The sequence below is a fragment of the Geotrypetes seraphini genome, chromosome 8 (assembly GCF_902459505.1).
Source record: "Geotrypetes seraphini chromosome 8, aGeoSer1.1, whole genome shotgun sequence".
Lineage (NCBI taxonomy): Eukaryota > Metazoa > Chordata > Amphibia > Gymnophiona > Dermophiidae > Geotrypetes > Geotrypetes seraphini.
In genome coordinates, this window is record NC_047091.1 from 14399725 (window position 1) to 14417885 (window position 18161).

General features: G+C 46.6%; 1 protein-coding gene across 8 annotated transcripts in view; it reads right to left on the reverse strand.

The window, feature by feature from the left end:
- Window positions 1-9975: 9975 nt before the first annotated feature.
- Window positions 9976-18161, reverse strand: part of SCMH1 (Scm polycomb group protein homolog 1) — a 119582-nt gene continuing 111396 nt past the window's right edge. For 6 of the 8 annotated variants that reach the window (XM_033954853.1, XM_033954854.1, XM_033954856.1 and 3 more), the window contains exons 13-14: window positions 13652-13794; window positions 9976-12054 (exon numbers count right to left, since the gene is read on the reverse strand). In XM_033954853.1, coding sequence (XP_033810744.1) covers window positions 11929-12054; window positions 13652-13794 — 269 coding nt within the window. In that variant the 3' untranslated portion in view covers window positions 9976-11928. Of the gene's footprint in view, window positions 12055-13651; window positions 13795-14558; window positions 15361-18161 lie in introns of those variants that run through there. The other 2 variants (XM_033954860.1, XM_033954859.1) reach the window with 2 other exon arrangements.

The window sequence follows — 18161 nt, forward strand, 5'->3', positions numbered from 1 at the left end:
CTGCTATGGCAGGCAGCAGAATTGGCTGCATGTGTGAGGTTTTTGTTGGGTTGCTGGTTATTTTTTTTTTTTTGGGGGGGGGGGTTAGAATCAGTCACTTGAACGAATATTTTTGCCACACAATGTGCAAGCAAATCTAAGTGATATTCATTGTGACCCTCTTTGATAGGAATTGAAGATCTGTTATTCAATGAGATAATGCAAAAATAATCACTAAAATAAATAAATTTGATCTTCAAGGTAATTTCAGTCTTTTCCAAAAACATCATTATCAAAGTAGAAACCACCTCAGAGAGTTACAGCTCTTGTGAGACTATGGCTACATCACCTTATACACAATTGTCCTCTAATGATTTCTGACATTCTTGGCAAGGGGCCTTTCTTCTTGGACACTGATGATCTGAGTTATCACAAAGGCAGCCATCTACTTTACATGCCACATAGAGTTTGATACTAGTTGTTAACAGCCATGCAGAGGGAAGACGAGCATGCAATACCATGTGCCCCACTTTTGGCAAAAATTGTTTGCTGCATAATGTGTAAGGAGCTGCTGAAAAACATTCCACAAACCCCTAGCTCAGCATGAAAAAGAAAGGGTCTTATGCTTATATTTGCAGTGCATCTCATAGTCTCCCTTTCATTTTCCTCAGATTCATCCTGTGGCATTGCTGATGCCTGTCCAAACTTGTTAACTTAACTCTAGCCTGGAAAACCAATTATTCCATACAGTGCAGTCTATCACCACTCTTTCCTACAATTCCATTAGTGGTGCACATTTATTTCTAAATGTTACTACAAGCAGCTATCTCGTAGGATCTTCCATTTTGTTGCACAAGAGGTTCTCATGTGACATTCCAACACAGCAGAAAGGACATATGGAACATACTTAATTTGCAGAGAAGCTATAAATACACTATTGACAAAGAGCTAGATTCACTAAGTAAGCCGATCGTGTACCAATCAGTTTGCGACCCCTTTGTGACCTGATTTTACTCCGGCCCAATTCACTTACTTCTCTGCCGATCCAATTCCGATCTGCGCATGCAAATGAGGGGAACAGCATACAAAATAGGTAGGGACCCGATTCACTAATGAAATCTTGCAAACCGACTGGGCTGGCCGATCAACCCAAGAAGCGACTGCTGGGGACTAAACTAAAACTAAACTAAACTAAACCTTAAGTTTGTATACCGCATCATCTCCACAATCATAGAGCTCAGCACGGTTTACAGGAAGTGATGTAGAGAAGGAACTCCAATGAGGGTAACAGGACAGTGAAGAGAAATTTAGAGGGACTTAGTATAGGAGGACATATTACATTTTTGAGAATAACATCCTTTCCGACTCTCCAGCTCCATTGCCGCCCTGCTCTCTGCACACCCTACTCTCTGCTCCGAATTGCCACCCTGCTGCCCCGAATCGCCACCCTGCTCTCCCCCAAATCTCTCCTGCCTGCTGCCCTGAATCACCGCCCTGCTCTTTCCAGGAATCTCTCCTGCCCTTTCCCGCATTGCAAGCCCATGGTTTTAACCCATGGGTTTAAAGCGGGTTAAAACCATGGGCTTGCTGGGCTAGTAAGTAAAGTTAAAAAAAAGTCGCGGCTCAGACGGGTCTTTGACATATCTACAGATGGTCTGCGCATGCATCGGGATCGCACACTAGCGATCCATGCAGTTTGAGGGGGTGTTCCTCCGATTGCCCTCATTTAAATGTTTTTGTTTTGGGAATTCAATGGGCCTGCAGGGATTGACCACGCAATTGAGGCTAGTGAATCTAGCCCAAGCTGTAGAAGAAACTACTTGTAAGTAATAGCACCTCCTCTTGACTGCATCACACCCTTTCAGAATCAGGATGTACTCTATGGATGACTATATCAGTTAGTCAAAGTCATTAAATGCTTGTTCAACTGTCTGATCATAGGAGCTACAGCTAACCTAAGTTAGAACAGTGGGCTGAGAACCAGGGAAGACTAATTCAAATTCCACTCCTACTCCTTGTGATCTTGGGCAAGGTGCAAACTGGTGACAACATATTTTAATGTGGGGCTTCCGACACGTTAAGCCATTTTTTAACGTGGCAGTATTACTTATTTATTTTTTTTAATTTGTGAAGGTCCCACACTAAATTTGTCCATTAGCACATAGGACTTACAAAAAAAAAAAGGAACACTTATTGCCCCCTATTTAGGAAGCATTAAGTGCTACTGTATTAACTCAGTTTTAACCAATGTATGCTAATGTAGATGATATATTAGCTGGTTAACACTTCCATGCCCATTTTGCACCCACAACATGCTCTGTCCGAAAAGTATTCAAAAAAATAATCATGCAGTTAGCGCACAGAAAAGGGTAGATTACCACAAAACGCTTTAATGCTATTTGCAGTAAGTACTGCCATATGCTAAGCGCATATCAGGGCTTTATAGCTTTAAAAAAAGCAATGTTACTTACCGTAACAGTTGTTATCCAGGGACAGCAGGCAGCTATTCTCACTAGTGGGTGATGTCATCAGACAGAGCCCCGGTACGGACGTCTCACAAGCACGTGTTGCTTGTAGAAACTTAAAGTTTCTAGATGCCCGCACCGCGCATGCGCCGGTGCCTTCCTACCCGGAGATCCGGGCGTGTCTCCTCAGTTCAGGTAGCTAGCCTGAGAAGCCAACCCAGGGGAGGTGGGTGGGACGTGAGAATAGCTGCCTGCTGTCCCTGGATAACAACTGTTACGGTAAGTAACATTGCTTTATCCCAGGACAAGCAGGCAGGTATTCTCACTAGTGGGTGACCTCCAAGCTAACCTCAGTGGGATGGAGGGGGAGTTGGCGACTTAAGAGAATAAATTTTTCAATACTGTTTGGCCAAACTGTCCATCCCGTCTGGAGAGGGTATCCAGACAATAATGTGAGGTGAATGTGTGAACCGAGGACCAGGTGGCAGCCTTGCAAATTTCCTCGATTGGTGTTGATCTGAGGAATGCTACTGAGGCTGCCATTGCTCTGACCTTATGGGCTGTGACCTTACAAGGAAGTGATAATCCAGCCTGGGCATAGCAGAAAGAGATACAAGCCGCCATCCAATTAGAGATGGTGCGCTTTGATACGGGTCTTCCCAACTTGTTAGGATCGAAGGAGACAAAAAGTTGAGGAGTGGTTCTGTGTGGCTTGGTGCGATCCAGGTAGAAAGCCAAGGCACGTTTGCAGTCTAGAGTGTGAAGGGCCGATTCTCCGTGGTGAGAATGAGGCTTAGGGAAGAATACTGGAAGTACAATGGATTGGTTGAGATGAAATTCGGAGACCACCTTAGGCAGGAATTTCGGGTGAGTGCGGAGGACCACCTTGTCATGGTGGAATACTGTGAATGGTGGGTCCGCCATCAATGCCTGGAGTTCGCTGACTCTGCGAGCGGACGTAAGGGCTACAAGGAAAAGCACTTTCCAGGTGAGATACTTCAGAGGGGCCCTGTTGAGTGGTTCAAACGGGGGCTTCATGAGGTGGGAAAGGACTACATTGAGGTCCCAAACTACTGGGGGTGGTTTGAGAGGAGGGTTAACATGGAAGAGTCCTTTCATAAATCTGGCGACCACCGGATGGGCCGAGAGGGGTTTCCCTTGTAGAGGCTGGTGGAACGCCGCAATAGCGCTCAGGTGGACTCGTATGGATGTGGACTTGAGCCCAGATTGAGATAGGTGTAGGAGATAGTCCAGCACGGAGGATAAGGAAGCTCGCTGAGGTTCCTTTGACTTAGAAACACACCATGAGGAGAATCTGGTCCATTTCTGGGAGTAGCATTGTCGAGTGGCGGGCTTCCTGGAAGCTTCCAAGACCTCCCTCACTTCTTGTGAGAATTGGTGAGGGGTTACGTTGAGAGGAACCAAGCTGTCAGGTGGAGAGACTGCAGGTTGGGATGAAGTAGTGATCCTTGATGTTGAGTAAGTAGTGAAGGAAACACTGGAAGTGGTACTGGTTCCCTGCTGCTGAGTTGAAGTAGGAGGGAGAACCAAGGTTGTCTGGGCCACCGAGGAGCTATTAGAATCATGGTGGCCCGTTCGAGTTTCAGCTTGACCAGAGTCTTCTGGATTAGCGGGAATGGTGGGAACGCATATAGAAATCGTTTCCCCCAGTTCAGTAGAAAAGCATCTGCCTCGAGGCGATGAGGAGTGTAGATCCTGGAGCAAAACTGAGGCAGTTTGGCGTTGTGGGGAGCCGCAAAGAGGTCTATCTGAGGCGTCCCCCATTGCGTGAAGATTTGGTGAAGGGGGTTGGAATGGAGAGTCCATTCGTGCGGTTGTAGCAGACGGCTTAGTTTGTCTGCTAAGACGTTGTTCTCCCCCTGGATGTATACTGCTCTGAGTAGGGCGTTGTGGCGCACCGCCCAGTCCCAGACTCGTAGAGCTTCCTGGCAAAGGAGGGCCGAGCCCGTGCCTCCTTGCTTGTTGATATAATACATGGCGGCCTGATTGTCTGTGCGAATGAGGATTACCATGTCGTGGAGTCGGTGTTGGAAAGCTTGGAGCGCATTGAAGATGGCTCTGAGTTCCAATAGATTGATTTGGTGTAGTCTTTCCGCACTGGTCCAGAATCCTTGGGTGCGGAGACCCTCCAGGTGGGCCCCCCATGCGTAATTCGACGAGTCGGTTGTGAGAACTTTCTGATGGGGGGGAGAATGCATCAGCAAACCTCTGGATAGATTCGAAGAGGTCATCCACCAAAGTAGAGACTGCCGAAGAGCAGGTGTGACTACGATGCGTTTGGACAGTGGATCGGATGTCTGATTCCACTGTGATGCCAGGGTCCACTGGGGGATCCTGAGGTGGAGTCTGGCAAAGGGTGTCACGTGTACTGTGGAGGCCATATGGCCCAGGAGCACCATCAGTTGTCTCGCCGGTAGGGTTTGGCGAGTAGCCACCGACTGGCAGAGATGAAGAAGAGACTCCATGCGTTGCCGGGGCAGGAATGCTCGGAGTCGGGTGGTGTCCAGGACCGCTCCGATGAAGGGGAGGGACTGGGTGGGTTGTAGATGAGACTTGGAGAAGTTGATCTCGAAGCCCAAATTCTGGAGGAAGTAGGTTGTAGCCAAGACCGCCGAAGTGACCTCTGGGGCTGACGGGGCCTTGATGAGCCAGTCGTCGAGGTATGGAAACACCTGTAGACCCCTGTCCCGGAGTGCTGCGGCCACTACCACCAGGCACTTTGTGAAGACTCTGGGGGACGAAGATAGGCCGAATGGTAGCACTCGATACTGTAGGTGCAGATTTCCCACCCGAAATCTGAGGAACTTTCGGGAGGCCGGGTGAATGGGGATGTGAGTGTAGGCCTCCTTGAGATCCAGGGAGCATAACCAGTCGTTCTGCTCGAGGAGGGGGTATAGAGAAGCCAAAGTCAACATGCGAAACTTCTCTTTGACCAGGAACTTGTTGAGGGCCCGAAGGTCTAAAATGGGTCGCAGGTCGCCCGTTTTCTTCGGGACGAGGAAGTACCGGGAGTAAAACCCTCGGTTCAATTGGTCTGACGGGACCGGCTCGACAGCCCGAAGCTGAAGTAAGGTTTGGACTTCCTGAAGAAGAAGGGCGGTCTGCGTCGAGCTTGAAGGATACTCTCTTGGAGGATGGTCCGGGGGGGCCCGGTGGAATTGAAGAGAGTATCCTTCTCTTATGATGGAGAGGACCCATAGGTCCGTGGTTATGGCCTCCCATCAGTGGTAAAAAAGATGGAGGCGGCCCCCTATGGGAGAGGCCGAGGTTATGCTCCCGGGAGGGGCGTCAAAAGGGCTGGGGAGCCTTAGGTACAGCCGGTGGCTGAAGTTTTTGCTGAGACTTCTGGGGAGGTTGTCTCTTCGCAGGCTGTCTCGCAGCAGGCGTTTGTCTGGGCATGTAACGCCGCTGGTAAATCAGGGGTGGCCTGGAAGGTCGAGACTGTTGAGGTTTGGGTTTGGGCCGCAGGATGGATTGAAAGGATTTTTCATGATCCGACAGCTTCTTGGTAACAGTTTCGATAGACTCATCGAACAGGTCAGCTCCAGCACATGATACGTTGGCGAGTCTGTCCTGTAGGTTGGGATCCATATCGATAGTACGGAGCCATGCCAGGCGACGCATAGCTACCGCGCTTGCGGCGGCGCGTGCCGAGAGTTCGAATGCATCGAAGGAGGATTGCATCAGCTGGAGGCGTAATTGGGAGAGGGAGGCTACCACTTCCTCGAACTCGAATCGAGCTTGGTTGTCTATGAACGGAGTGAACTTGCGGAGCACCGGCAAGAAGAACTCCAGATAGGAAGAGAAAAAGAAGTTGTAGTTTAGCACCCGTGACGCCATCATGGAGTTTTGGTAGAATTTTCTACCAAATTTGTCCATCGTTCTCCCCTCTCGGCCCGGCGGTACAGAGGCGTAGACCTGGGAGGGATGAGAGCGTTTAAGGGAGGACTCGACCAGTAGGGATTGGTGGGAGAGTTGAGGGCCCTCGAACCCTTTATGGTGCACGATGCGGTATCGAGCATCGAGTTTGCTGGGGATCGCCGGTATGGAATACGGTGTTTCGAAGCACTGCATGAAGGTCTGGTCCAGTAATTTATGCAAGGGGAGCCGAAGCGACTCCGTTGGAGGGTTAGGTAAATGCATGGTGTCCAGATACTCTTTGGAGTATCGGGAGCCCGTGTCAAGGGTCACATCCAGATCATCCGCCATTTGTCGGAGGAATGATGAGAAGGACAATTGTTCCGCCAGCGTCGGTCTGTGGGACGGGCTGGAGGAGGAGGAGGCCTCCAGGTCCGTGGACATCGGGGAGTGACAAGGAGAATCGGGCACCGGTGTCTCCTCGTACTCCGGGCCCCTCGGAGGGGACACCTCTGATGAGGAGTATCCCCTACGTTGCAGTTTTTTCTGCGGTGACACCTCCGAATGGCGTGAGGAGTGCCAGGATGAGTGTCTCGATCGGTGCCCGTCTCGGTGGCGGGACGGGGATCGGGATCGTCTGTGCATCGCATGGTCTCCCGAGGCCCCCAAGTGGATAGGGCTGGAAGCAGTGGATCGCAACTGGGTTTGCGATGCGGGTTCTTGCGATGCTACCCAAGTCTGGTAAGGAGTACGGAAGAACTCTTCCTGACTATGCCCAGGGCTTCGAGTATCGATCGGAGGTCTGGTCCCATGTTGGCGCGGAGGCGTAATGGGTTCTAATGGCGGCATATCGGTAAGCGAGGCTTGCCGCGCGGGCATCGCCGCCCTCCCCCGTTCGTCCTCGTCGGTTGTCGAGGTCGAACGGTGTGGGGGAGGGGGCGGACCGCCCCTTTGGACCGGTACCGGGAGGTCACCCTGTATGGCAGCGATGAGCCCGGGTCCGATGGTCTGCATGAGCTCAACGAATTGAGCTTCCAGCACGGACCGTAGCGAAGCCGATAAGGAGGGATCCGCACCGAAAGGGGGTCCTCCTGCACGGACATCGCGCTCCTTCGAGGCCGAGTGCTTCTGCTTAGTAGCTTTCGGCACTTTGATGACCATTGGTGGCACTGTGGAAGGAAGAGGTACCTGAACCGAGGAGACCGGGGCAGGCACCGACGTCGAGCTCGTGGATGGTATCGGGGTGAGCGATGCCGGTTTCACCACACTCGATGCAGGAGGGGTCGATGCCGGTTTCGCCCGAACTGGGGAGGTATCAGATGAAGTGGAGGCTGAGGGATCCTTAGCTGCGTCCATCTTGAACATCGATTCCCACAATAGGCAACGCCGTTTGAATGAGCGTGCCGTAAGGGTAGAGCAAGGCCTGCACGATTTCGGGATGTGGTCAGGGCCCAAACACTGCAAACAGCGCCAGTGAGGGTCCGTGAGTGAAATCGCGCGTTGGCACTTGCTGCACTTTTTAAACCCGGTGATTGGCCGGGACATAGGCCGGAAAATCTCCGCCGCGAGGTCGAAGCCAGTGGGCCTGAGCCACGTGGCCGGCCCGTTCGACCCGCCGGAGGAAATAATCTTCTTTTTTTTTTTTTTTTTTTTTTTTACTGAAAAAGAAAAGAACTGTTAACTGTAATTAAAAGAAAACGAAAACGCGGACAAGGAAGGCAAATTTAACTGAATTCAGCTAGCGCATGAAGAAGTTGAACTTCTCAGCTCCGCGGAAAAGAAAGAACTGAGGAGACACGCCCGGATCTCCGGGTAGGAAGGCACCGGCGCATGCGCGGTGCGGGCATCTAGAAACTTTAAGTTTCTACAAGCAACACGTGCTTGTGAGACGTCCGTACCGGGGCTCTGTCTGATGACATCACCCACTAGTGAGAATACCTGCCTGCTTGTCCTGGGATAATGGATCTTTGGATTGTGAGCTCCCTGAGGACAAGAAAATACCTGCTGTAACTTGTCTTGATCTATAACTGAAATGATGGCGCAAGCTAAAGTAAAAATCTCTTCCTCTTAAGATTCCACTTCCACTGTTTGTTGCACAGCACTGACAAAAGTTCTGAAGACAACCATAAGGTTATTTCTAGAGACGGTAACACTGTCTGATGATTTCACTGTTGTTATGAACTAATCCTAATAAAATGCTGGAAATTATAGGGCAATGCTTTCTGAAAAATGACAGGCTGCGAGGATATGTTTTAGAATCTTTGTATTCAAAGCATTATTTTAACTCATGGAAATATTTGTAAAATGAATACCCTGACAGCAGTGATCAGGCCTTAAGAAAACTGTCAGGGGCCAAGAAATCAACTTCAGGACACAGTGAACTACATTCATCAACAGAAATGTTACAAAATACAAGAACAAACAAAAGTTCATAAATCTCAAAGAAATACAAAAACCTACTTCTCAGGAAAATTGAATGAAGCTCAAGGTAAGAGAGAACTCCGATCAATGTAGTGTAACCCTGTGGGGACCCTGCACTGCTCCAGCTCCTCTTCTTCCTCCCCACCCAGTTTTCTCTCTATAATGGCGTGAAAGAAAGTACTATTGTGTGCTGTCTTTTAATTATTTCCATACTAAATGTAACTCCTAATCCTTTATTTGTCCAGTCTATCTTGAATAGATTGCAAGTCCTTGTCAAGTAGGGACAGGCTCTTTATGTATAGAACTGCGTACAGCTAGTAGTGCTCTTGAAATAAACAGTACACTCCCCCCTCCATATTCACAGGTTTGGCATGCGCATCTTCAATATTCGAGTTTTTTATCCCCCTACCTGACTTCATTACAACTTATTTAGAGCTGTGACCCACTCCTGCCTCCCTCCCGCTTCCCAGATCCCTCCACAATTTACTTTTTAAGGCCTGGTGGTGTAGCAGTGAAGTGAACATAAAGAGCTGTCGTGAGTTCAAGTGAGACTACAGTCAAACCTCGGTTTGCGAGTGTTTTGCAAGAAGAGCAAAACACTCCTGCAAACTTTGACTCACAAACCGAGCATTGACGCGATATGTGAGCCCCCACCCCTGAGAACTGGCTTCGCCACCCAGGGCCAACCCCAAACCCTTACCTTGAGCGGACACCGGCACGCAGCACCAAACCTCAGGACGTGCCTTTGCCAAGAGCCTGCCGCTGATCTCAGCTGGGCTGCTGCGGGGCCTTGATCATCTGCGTATGCTTTAGGCCTTCTGGCTCCCACTCTCTCCAAGAATTTTGGAGGAATCTGAGAGAATGGGAATCAGAAGGCCTTGAGAATGCGCAGCTGCTCAAGGCCCCACAGAGACCAGTGGCAGGTTCTTTTGGCACTGGCACATCCTGCGGGTTGGTGTTGCGTGCCGATGTCTGCCTGAGGTAAGGGTTTGGGGGGTGGCCTGGAGGGAAGGGGGGACACGCGAAGCCGCTTCCTGGGGGTGGGGTGGAAGTGTGCTAGTGGCCTCGGGGTGGGGGTGTCTTTTTGGGATGTGGAACGAATCATCCGAGTTTTCCTTACTTTCTATGGGGAAACTCGTTTTGATATACAAGCACTTTGGTTTACGAGCATGCTTCTGGAACGAATTAAGCTCGCAAACCAAGGTTCCACTGTAATGGGATGTTCAGGGCTCTGCATGGGGCAGAACATAGGAAGATCGCTCCTGCTCCGCTTCACTGCTAGACCACCAGGCTTTAACATAGTAACATAGTAGATGACGGCAGATAAAGACCCGAATGGTCCATCTAGTCTGCCCAAAAGTAAGTTGTGAAGGGGTCCAGGAGGTGGGTCAGAGTCAGCCCTAAGTAAGTTGTGGAGAGGTCTGGGAGGGAGGCAGGGGTGGGTCAGTCAACCCTAAAGTTATTCACGGACCAGCTTTGCCCTTAACCCCTGCAAATATGGAGGGAGGAGTGTAGTAGTAGAAGCAGGAAGGAAAGGCAAACTATTAGACCACTGGAGCTCAGTGATACCATTATTGGGGAAAGGAGGAACACAAATATGTTCCATTGTTGCCTAATGTCTAGGGATCCCATCTGAAAGGAAGGTGCTGGAAAACTCATTGTCACATCTATACTGTGCCTTTCTCACAACTATGAACATTTAGCAATCTATAAAACACACACACACACACACACACACAGAGTTTTGGCTTCCTTTCACAACTCTCAGAAATATTTTCTAGAGGAGGGAGGATTCTGCAATAAACGTTCTCTTCTGAAGTGATGAATGTGCATTTTTAGGGCTCTTTCAGGTCTCTAGATCAAAATGGATTTATAGGATAAAACCCAGAGTCATTCAGGGTGCTATTCTAACACAAAGGCCAATGATAAATTAAAACGCTAATTTCAGCTTTGCAGACCCTTAAGAGTACCAATATAGATGATAAAGATTCATGATTGAACACCCAGGACCCTAATGAGTCCCAGAATAGATTATAAAGCTTTGTAATCTGGTTTCTGGGATCCTCAATCATTCTAGGATAGCTTATAAAAGTTTAAGATTAAACACTATAAAGCAGGAAACCTTGGGAGCCTTAAAAAGCATTTAAGTTTTTACAGTGTTCTAATTAGAAGAAAGTCTTATCTGTGAGGTGGAATAGTTTGGTCTTACACCTGAAACAGCATCCATGGTGTATGCTTTCTTATCTTGGAGTGCAGCTCAGCATCTGCAATACCATTGGGCATTGTTAAAGCTGCTTCTTGACTGTCCAAATTAACAACAGGTTTAGGTTTTTCCAAAGTAGTGCACAACAATAGGACTGCTCTATTTCTAGTACCACTTTAAGAGGTCCAGCCTTCAAAAGTGCTTTTTAGGAGGTGGAGATCCACTGTGAATACAAAAGTGATATGCTGCAGCTGGGTCAGCTTTGGCACCTCTAATGGAGGATAGGTCCCAGTTAACACCATCAAATAGGGAAAGGATGGAGATTTAGGGTCAGATTACTTGCTGTTTCTGGATAAAACATTCTCTTATCCATTGCTCCTAGTGCATGCTGCAGTAGAGAATCTGTTGCTATGTACCTTTCACATCATAATCAAATAGCGAACATTTCTTCCTCCGTTACATCAGGGAGTTCCATTACTACACAGGGATTCTCAGGCTTATTTTGAAGTGCTAAAACACCCCCACCATAGGAGGCAACACGTAAAAAACAAACAAACAAAAACAAAAAACCTCCTCTTGCTCCCAGCTACTATTTAAAGGAAATGAGGCTTCCTTGGACCGTAAGGATGCATTAAATGAGCCAACAGTACAGGAAACCAGAGAGTGCTTTGTACAAGATTCTGTAGGAAAAAAAAAGTATATTCAGCTCTCCCCCAACAAGAAAGGCAGGGAAATCAAAGTTCAAAGTTACTTCTGTAGAATACTAAATAAAGCTGGTTTTATTCTGAACAAGAAGTTCATCATCTAGTGCTTGTATCTTCCAGAGGAACCTCAGAAACTGTCTTCTTTCTGTACTGGAAATGTCTGTGGTGCTCCTCAGCCACAATAGGTAAGAGTGCTTTTCTGGGACAGGCTGGTCCACATCTGGCAGTGCATGAGGAGCGGCGGCACATTCACAGTAGTTGTTCTGCATAAGGCCCTTCAGAACTTGCCCTGCTTGAGTTTATCAATATGGTGGGACAGCTTCAGTGCTGGGCCCAGTTTTAGGCCCATGTATTTCATCATCATGTCACTGCGTAATAGCATCATAGCCTTCCCATCAATTTCCTGCCAGAGAGAGAATGCAGAATTAGAAGGAAGATAACATAATACCTCAATAAATGGGCACAGATTTACAGAAACAGGCCACCATGGCAAGAGGATCAGGGTATGAAGCTAAATAACTGAAGGCCCTGCTTTAGGTTCTCTCTTCATCTTCCTCCTAAATGAATCTTGAACAAATTAATTAACCCTATTGAAGCTGAGTGTGATAACCTTGGGTCCGAGACACATTTTGGTGCCATAAAATACATCACTACTACTAAGAGCCCTTTCCCTATTTGATGGATAAAAATCTATTTACACACAGTTAATATCCCTAGTCATGCCCCTTTCCTTGGTGGATAGAAAGACAGAAGATTATTTCATAGTGAGTAAAAGTGTGCATGGTGTTTTGCAGGGTGCATGCTTTAATGCGCATAAAGACTGGGCATTGATCTGAATCTGTTTTATACCTGCATGAACCACATAAAAATTGCAATTTTTGCAATTATGCATTTCTCAGGAGATATATATTTCATATTTAATTTATCCTGATATGGGACAAATTTTGATGGGATACAGGCACTGGTTCTCAACACTTCTTGAGACACCACAAGCCAATCAGGTTTTCAGAATCTCTACAACAGTGCATAGCTAGGACTCAATGGGCCCTTTGTACTTTCAGCTACTTAACCACACCTGTGGGGTCTTCCACAATTATAATGTCAGAAACAGTGCCTTTCTGGCCAGCAGGACCTTTCTTCTGCCACATTCCATTTCAGTGCGGTGGGAGGCAGCAGAGGAAAAAGTCGGCTGACCAGAGAGGCAGCCTTTAGCACTATCTTGGATGCTGTACCTGTGGAGGACTTGGTGGGTGAATAAGTAGCAGAGCTTGGGGGCAAGCAAGTGCCAGACCTCAGTGTGCAGAAGGATTTAGATGCAGATGACTTCTATCACTGGGTGGTCCTGGTCATTTTGCCAGGCTCGCTCAGTGGTAGCTATACCCCTGACTGCAATGAATATATGATTTGCTTACAATGAAAGCAGTTCATGCACATTTTCTCATGAGTTATCTATTTTTGGAGATCCTGAAAACCTGAATGTCCCTAGGATTGTCTTGAAAACCCTTGTCCTAAGGAAATGAAAAATCAATAATTACATTTTCCTAGAAATCGAGACAAATATAACTTTTGGTGCATGCCAGACAAGAGTGACCAGCACACAAATATAACAAATTATATACAAGATTACTATTCAGACTGGATGGATTAGAGGACTGGTAAATATATATGTATATATATTTAGTTTTTCATCAGACTGTCATTCAGTCCACTCAAACTTATCTTCAGCTGGTTCACTCAAAAGCCACACTTGCTCACTGCCTCTTATTTCCATTTATCTTAAAGGCTGAGCATCCAGCCATATCAGCTATTCCTCCATGTTAATCCATTGAACTAGGCTTCATGTTCTTTCAAACATCAGTACCATTTCTCTGATCACCCTTTATAATGTCCTCACCTATCTCCAGCCATGCTTCTCTACCTATCCATCTTTACTCTGCAGGTTTAATCTGCAGGAGCATCTTGATCCAAGACATAGAAAGGTGACTTATTAGTGCACTCACGTGTTTTCTAAAGAGGTCTGCATGGGGTCTCAGCTGAGGGTCTGCTTCTCGTACAAACTGCATCACATCTTCCACCGTCCAGGAGGAAGGATCCCGACAGCTCACCTTGGAAGGATCTTGAGGTACCAAGTACCTGTCTGAGCCTAACAGAGAATCAGCATGCTTTTTTCCCTCTAAAATTTATTCAACCTTCCCTTAGCTTAAAAGCATATAAAATCATATTTGAAGTTTTAAAAGAAAATTGGAAGGAAGCAATATTCATCTTTAATTAATCTGAAATGCTTTCTATATACAGTGGTACCTTGGATTACGAGCATAATTCGTTCCAGTAGCATGCTCGTAATCCAAAATGCTCGTTTATCAAAGCGAGTTTCCCCCATAGGAAATAATGGAAACTCGCTTTGATATGTTTCCCCCCCCCACACGAGAACTGGCATTGTTCCCCGAAGGCCCCCCTGCGATCCGGCACCCTCCCTCCCACGATGCGGCACCCCCCCCGCCGCAATTGGGCACCCCCCCCGGCTGCGATACAGCACCCCCCCGCCATGATTCTGCACCCCCCTGCGGCGATCTGGCCCCCCCCCCGACGCGATTGGGCACCCCCCCCCCCCGCCGCTTCATACCGTCATCTGGTCACCGGCACCGGCATGTCCTGTGCTTGGTGCCGGTGCCCGAAGATCAGCCTCCTCTTCTGCTGGGCCTTGAGCATGCGCAGATACTCAAGGCCCAGTAGAAGAGGAGGCCAATCTTCGGGCACCAGCACCAAGCACAGGACATGCCGGTGCCCAGATGACGGTATGAAGTGGCGGGGGGGGGGGGGGCCCGATTGCGTCAGGGGTGGGTTCCCAATCGCATCGGGGGGGGGGGGGCTGGATCACAGGGGGGGGGTGCCGGATCGCGAGGGGGGCACTCGTAAATCGAGCCACGCTCGGTTTCCGAGGTGCCGATTTTGCAAATGTTTTGCTCGTCTTGCAAAACACTCGCAAACCGGTGCACTCGTAAACTGAGGTACTACTGTATTTATGTAATTTTGCTTATTTTGGAAAAACATATTAGAAAAAGAATATTAGAATCACCCCAAAAATATCACCCCAAAAATAAGATGCTAAATCCAATAAAAATAACTAACAGAGATATAAAATGATCAGTAGTCTTAGTCATAAAGTGTATGGGGAAAGACTTAAAGATCTCAATATGTATACTTTGGAAGAAAGGTAGGAGGAGATATGTTAGAGACCTTTAAATACCTCCATGGCATAAATACACAGGAGTCAAGTCTCTTTTGACTGGAAGAAAACTCTGGAATGAGAGTGCATGGGATGAAAAGTGAAAGGTTTCTTCCGTCCCTTAAGGAAATATTTATTCATGGAAAGGGTGGTGAATTCATGGAATGGTCTCCTGGTGGAGAGGGTATAGTTAAGACTGTATCCAAGTTCAAGAAAGCTTGAGAGAAGTACGAGTTATATAGGATCTCTAAGGGAGAGGAAGGGATAGTAGATGGCATGCATGTGAAGACTGAATAGGCCAAATAGTCTATATCTGCCAAATGGAAGATTAGGTTCTTACCTTTGGTAATCTTCTATTAATCCACGAAGGAGTCTGTACGATAGGTATTCAATTTGTACCTGCAAACCGGGTCTTGCAAAAGCCATATGCACTGCTTTCAGCTCCTCCCACACAGCAGTGAAACACAAAGCAATCGAACATCACTGGAACAAAGCATACACAGAAGAAGGGGATATGGGGATCCTCCCCGTAAACATAACACTATTCTGTTCTGCTCTGCAACATACAAGATCTGTTCAAAAAGTTCCTGGACAGTTTGAATTGCGCACCAACAGGAAGTTCTTTTGAGATGCACTAGGTGGCGTTGAGTAGATTGAAACCTCACAAGGAACCTCTTTTTCCCGTTTGTTGATACCTGTTATCGTCTCTGAGCTAAAGCAGTTTTTGTGAAAGTGTTTTATGATCTGCTGTTTTTCATCATGTGCGACCTCAATGAGCAGCACTACAGCGTGAAATTCTGTTTTAAATTGGGTAAGATTGCTACAGAAACTTATGAAATGTTGAAAGTGGCTTATGGGGAACATGTCATGAATAGTGGAGGATATTTTGAATACATCAAAATTCACAAATTTTGTGCAAAAACTCGATGATAGTTCTTCCTCAGCCACCTTACTCTCCTACTTGGCCCCTGCTGAAGACTTCTTGTTTCCTAAACTTAAATCCATGCTAAAAGGAAAGCAATTCAACACCATTTAAGAAAAGGCAAAAATTCAACACAGTGACTTCTGGCGATTCCTGAAGATGCATTTAAGGACTGTTTCCAGAAGTGGAAATGAAGTTGGGAAAAGTGTATATGTAGGGAAGGGGACCCAATGGAATAAGTTGTAGGATTGTTTAACAAATTTTTATAAAATATCAGTCCTGTAACTTTTTGAACACATCTCATAATAGAACAATTAACAAACACGAAAAACATGCATGAACCTAGCAGCCATAAGAACCAACCTGCTCTGTGCAACAAACACGAAACATGAAAGTAGCCAAAGGCTAACAGAGGTACTCATGTATACAGGATGAGTCCCCATAGAGCCCATCTGCTGGTCAGAAGATACTCAGGCCTGAAAGGAGAAACATCTAAGGTAGAAAATACAGGTGATACAGATCAGAGTAGACAGAGGATTGGCCCTACAGACTCCTTTGTGGATTAACAGAAAGAAGATTACCAAAGGTAAAAACCTAATCTTCCATTCTGTTACATCCACTCCAGAATCTGTATGATAGGTGAAGTACCAAAGCCATGGCAATGTCTACGGTGGGAAAGAAGAGCCTGCCTGCAATACAGAGGCTCCAATGTGGCATCAGATCGAGCCGCCACATCCACTCTGTAAAATCTTGTGAAAGTATGATGGGAAGACCAAACAGCTGCTCTACAAATTTCAGCCAGATGAACTGTTTGAGACAAACCTGCGACACTTCTGGGCTGAGTGAGCTTTGAGAGAAACTGGCTGCAGATTACCACAGGCAATGTTTAAGTCAACAAAATGGCCATATGGATCCATCTGACAATAGAGGCCTTGGGTGCCAACCTACTATGCCTGGAATGACTAGTCAGTACAAACAGATGGTCAGAAATATGGAAATCATTAGTCCTTTCTAAGTAGTGAAGTAAGACTCTTCGCATGTCCACGCACTCATTTTCTCAGTGGTCAGTTATAGATACGAAAGTTGGACACTACAGAAACAAGACAGAAAGAAGATTGACTCATTTGAGCTCTGGTGCTGGAGAAGGATTTTAAGTGTGCCATGAACTGCCAGAAGAACAAATCGATTCTGGAAGAGATCAAACTGGCTATGTCACTCGAAGCTCAAATGAAGAAGTTATAACTGTCTTATTTTGGTCACACTATCAGAAGAGAGAGATTACTGGAGGAGGACATCATGTTTGGGATGACCGAAGAAACCAGGCGAAAGAGACAACCTGCAATCAGATGGCTGGACATGTTTCCAAGTTTATTAAATTCTTGTTATACTGTCCATCACATGTATCTAGAGACAGTTTACAATAGTTAAAAACATTAAAAGTTAAAAAAGCTAAATATAATCTAAAGCTATTGAGGGGGAGAGGACAGACTTGACATACAGGAACATATAGGGAAGGTGGGAGAAGGGAATAAAGTTACAATAAAATAAAGAGGAGAATAAAAAAGGAAGGGGAAGGGTAATCACAGAGGGGGAATGGACTTCAAATTTCTCATCCAAAAAGGAAAAGAAAGTTAGTCTTTATTGAAAGCATCTTGAAATAAGGTGGTTTTGAGTTTGGACTTGAAAGAGGGTAAGGATGTTTTTTGTCTAAGCACAGCTGGCAGTGCGTTCCACAGTTTTGGAGCCATAACGAAGAGTATTGTAAAAGATTTCATAGATGGAAGGGATTGTAAGAAGATTTTGAGAATTGGATCGCAAATTTTGAGAAGAAGAGTAAGGAATTATGAGTATGTCGATGAAGGCTGGACAATTTGTGAGTTTAGTTTTGAAGGTGAGTAAAAACAGTTTGTAAGTGAGCCTATGAGAGATGTTGAAAACAACCATGGGGATGACACTGGAGAACCTTTCTGGACTAGCATAAAACTGATTTCTTTTTAGATCGACAATTCATCAAGTCATTAGGACTCGAGCACGAGTTGATGGCACCCTAACAATAACAACTCACAGTCTTTGCAGTGCCTGTCAGCTCTTTTCTCTGTAGCTGAAGTAAAGGGTAAGGAATTTCTACCTCAGAATTTCATCAAAAAGTCCAATCTTCAGACTGCCAGTCACACAGACCCCAACTGAAACCTATGCCCCCTCAGAACTTTGACGTGCGAATGGGGATGAGAAAACGCAGCCTACACTCTAATACCTTTTAAAAAGAATGCATGCAGCCTGCGCTTAAACTTCTGAAAAGTTTAGAAGACAAACTTGCTCCAAGGGAAAAGACCCTGAGCTCTGAGGTGGTATACAGCAGGTT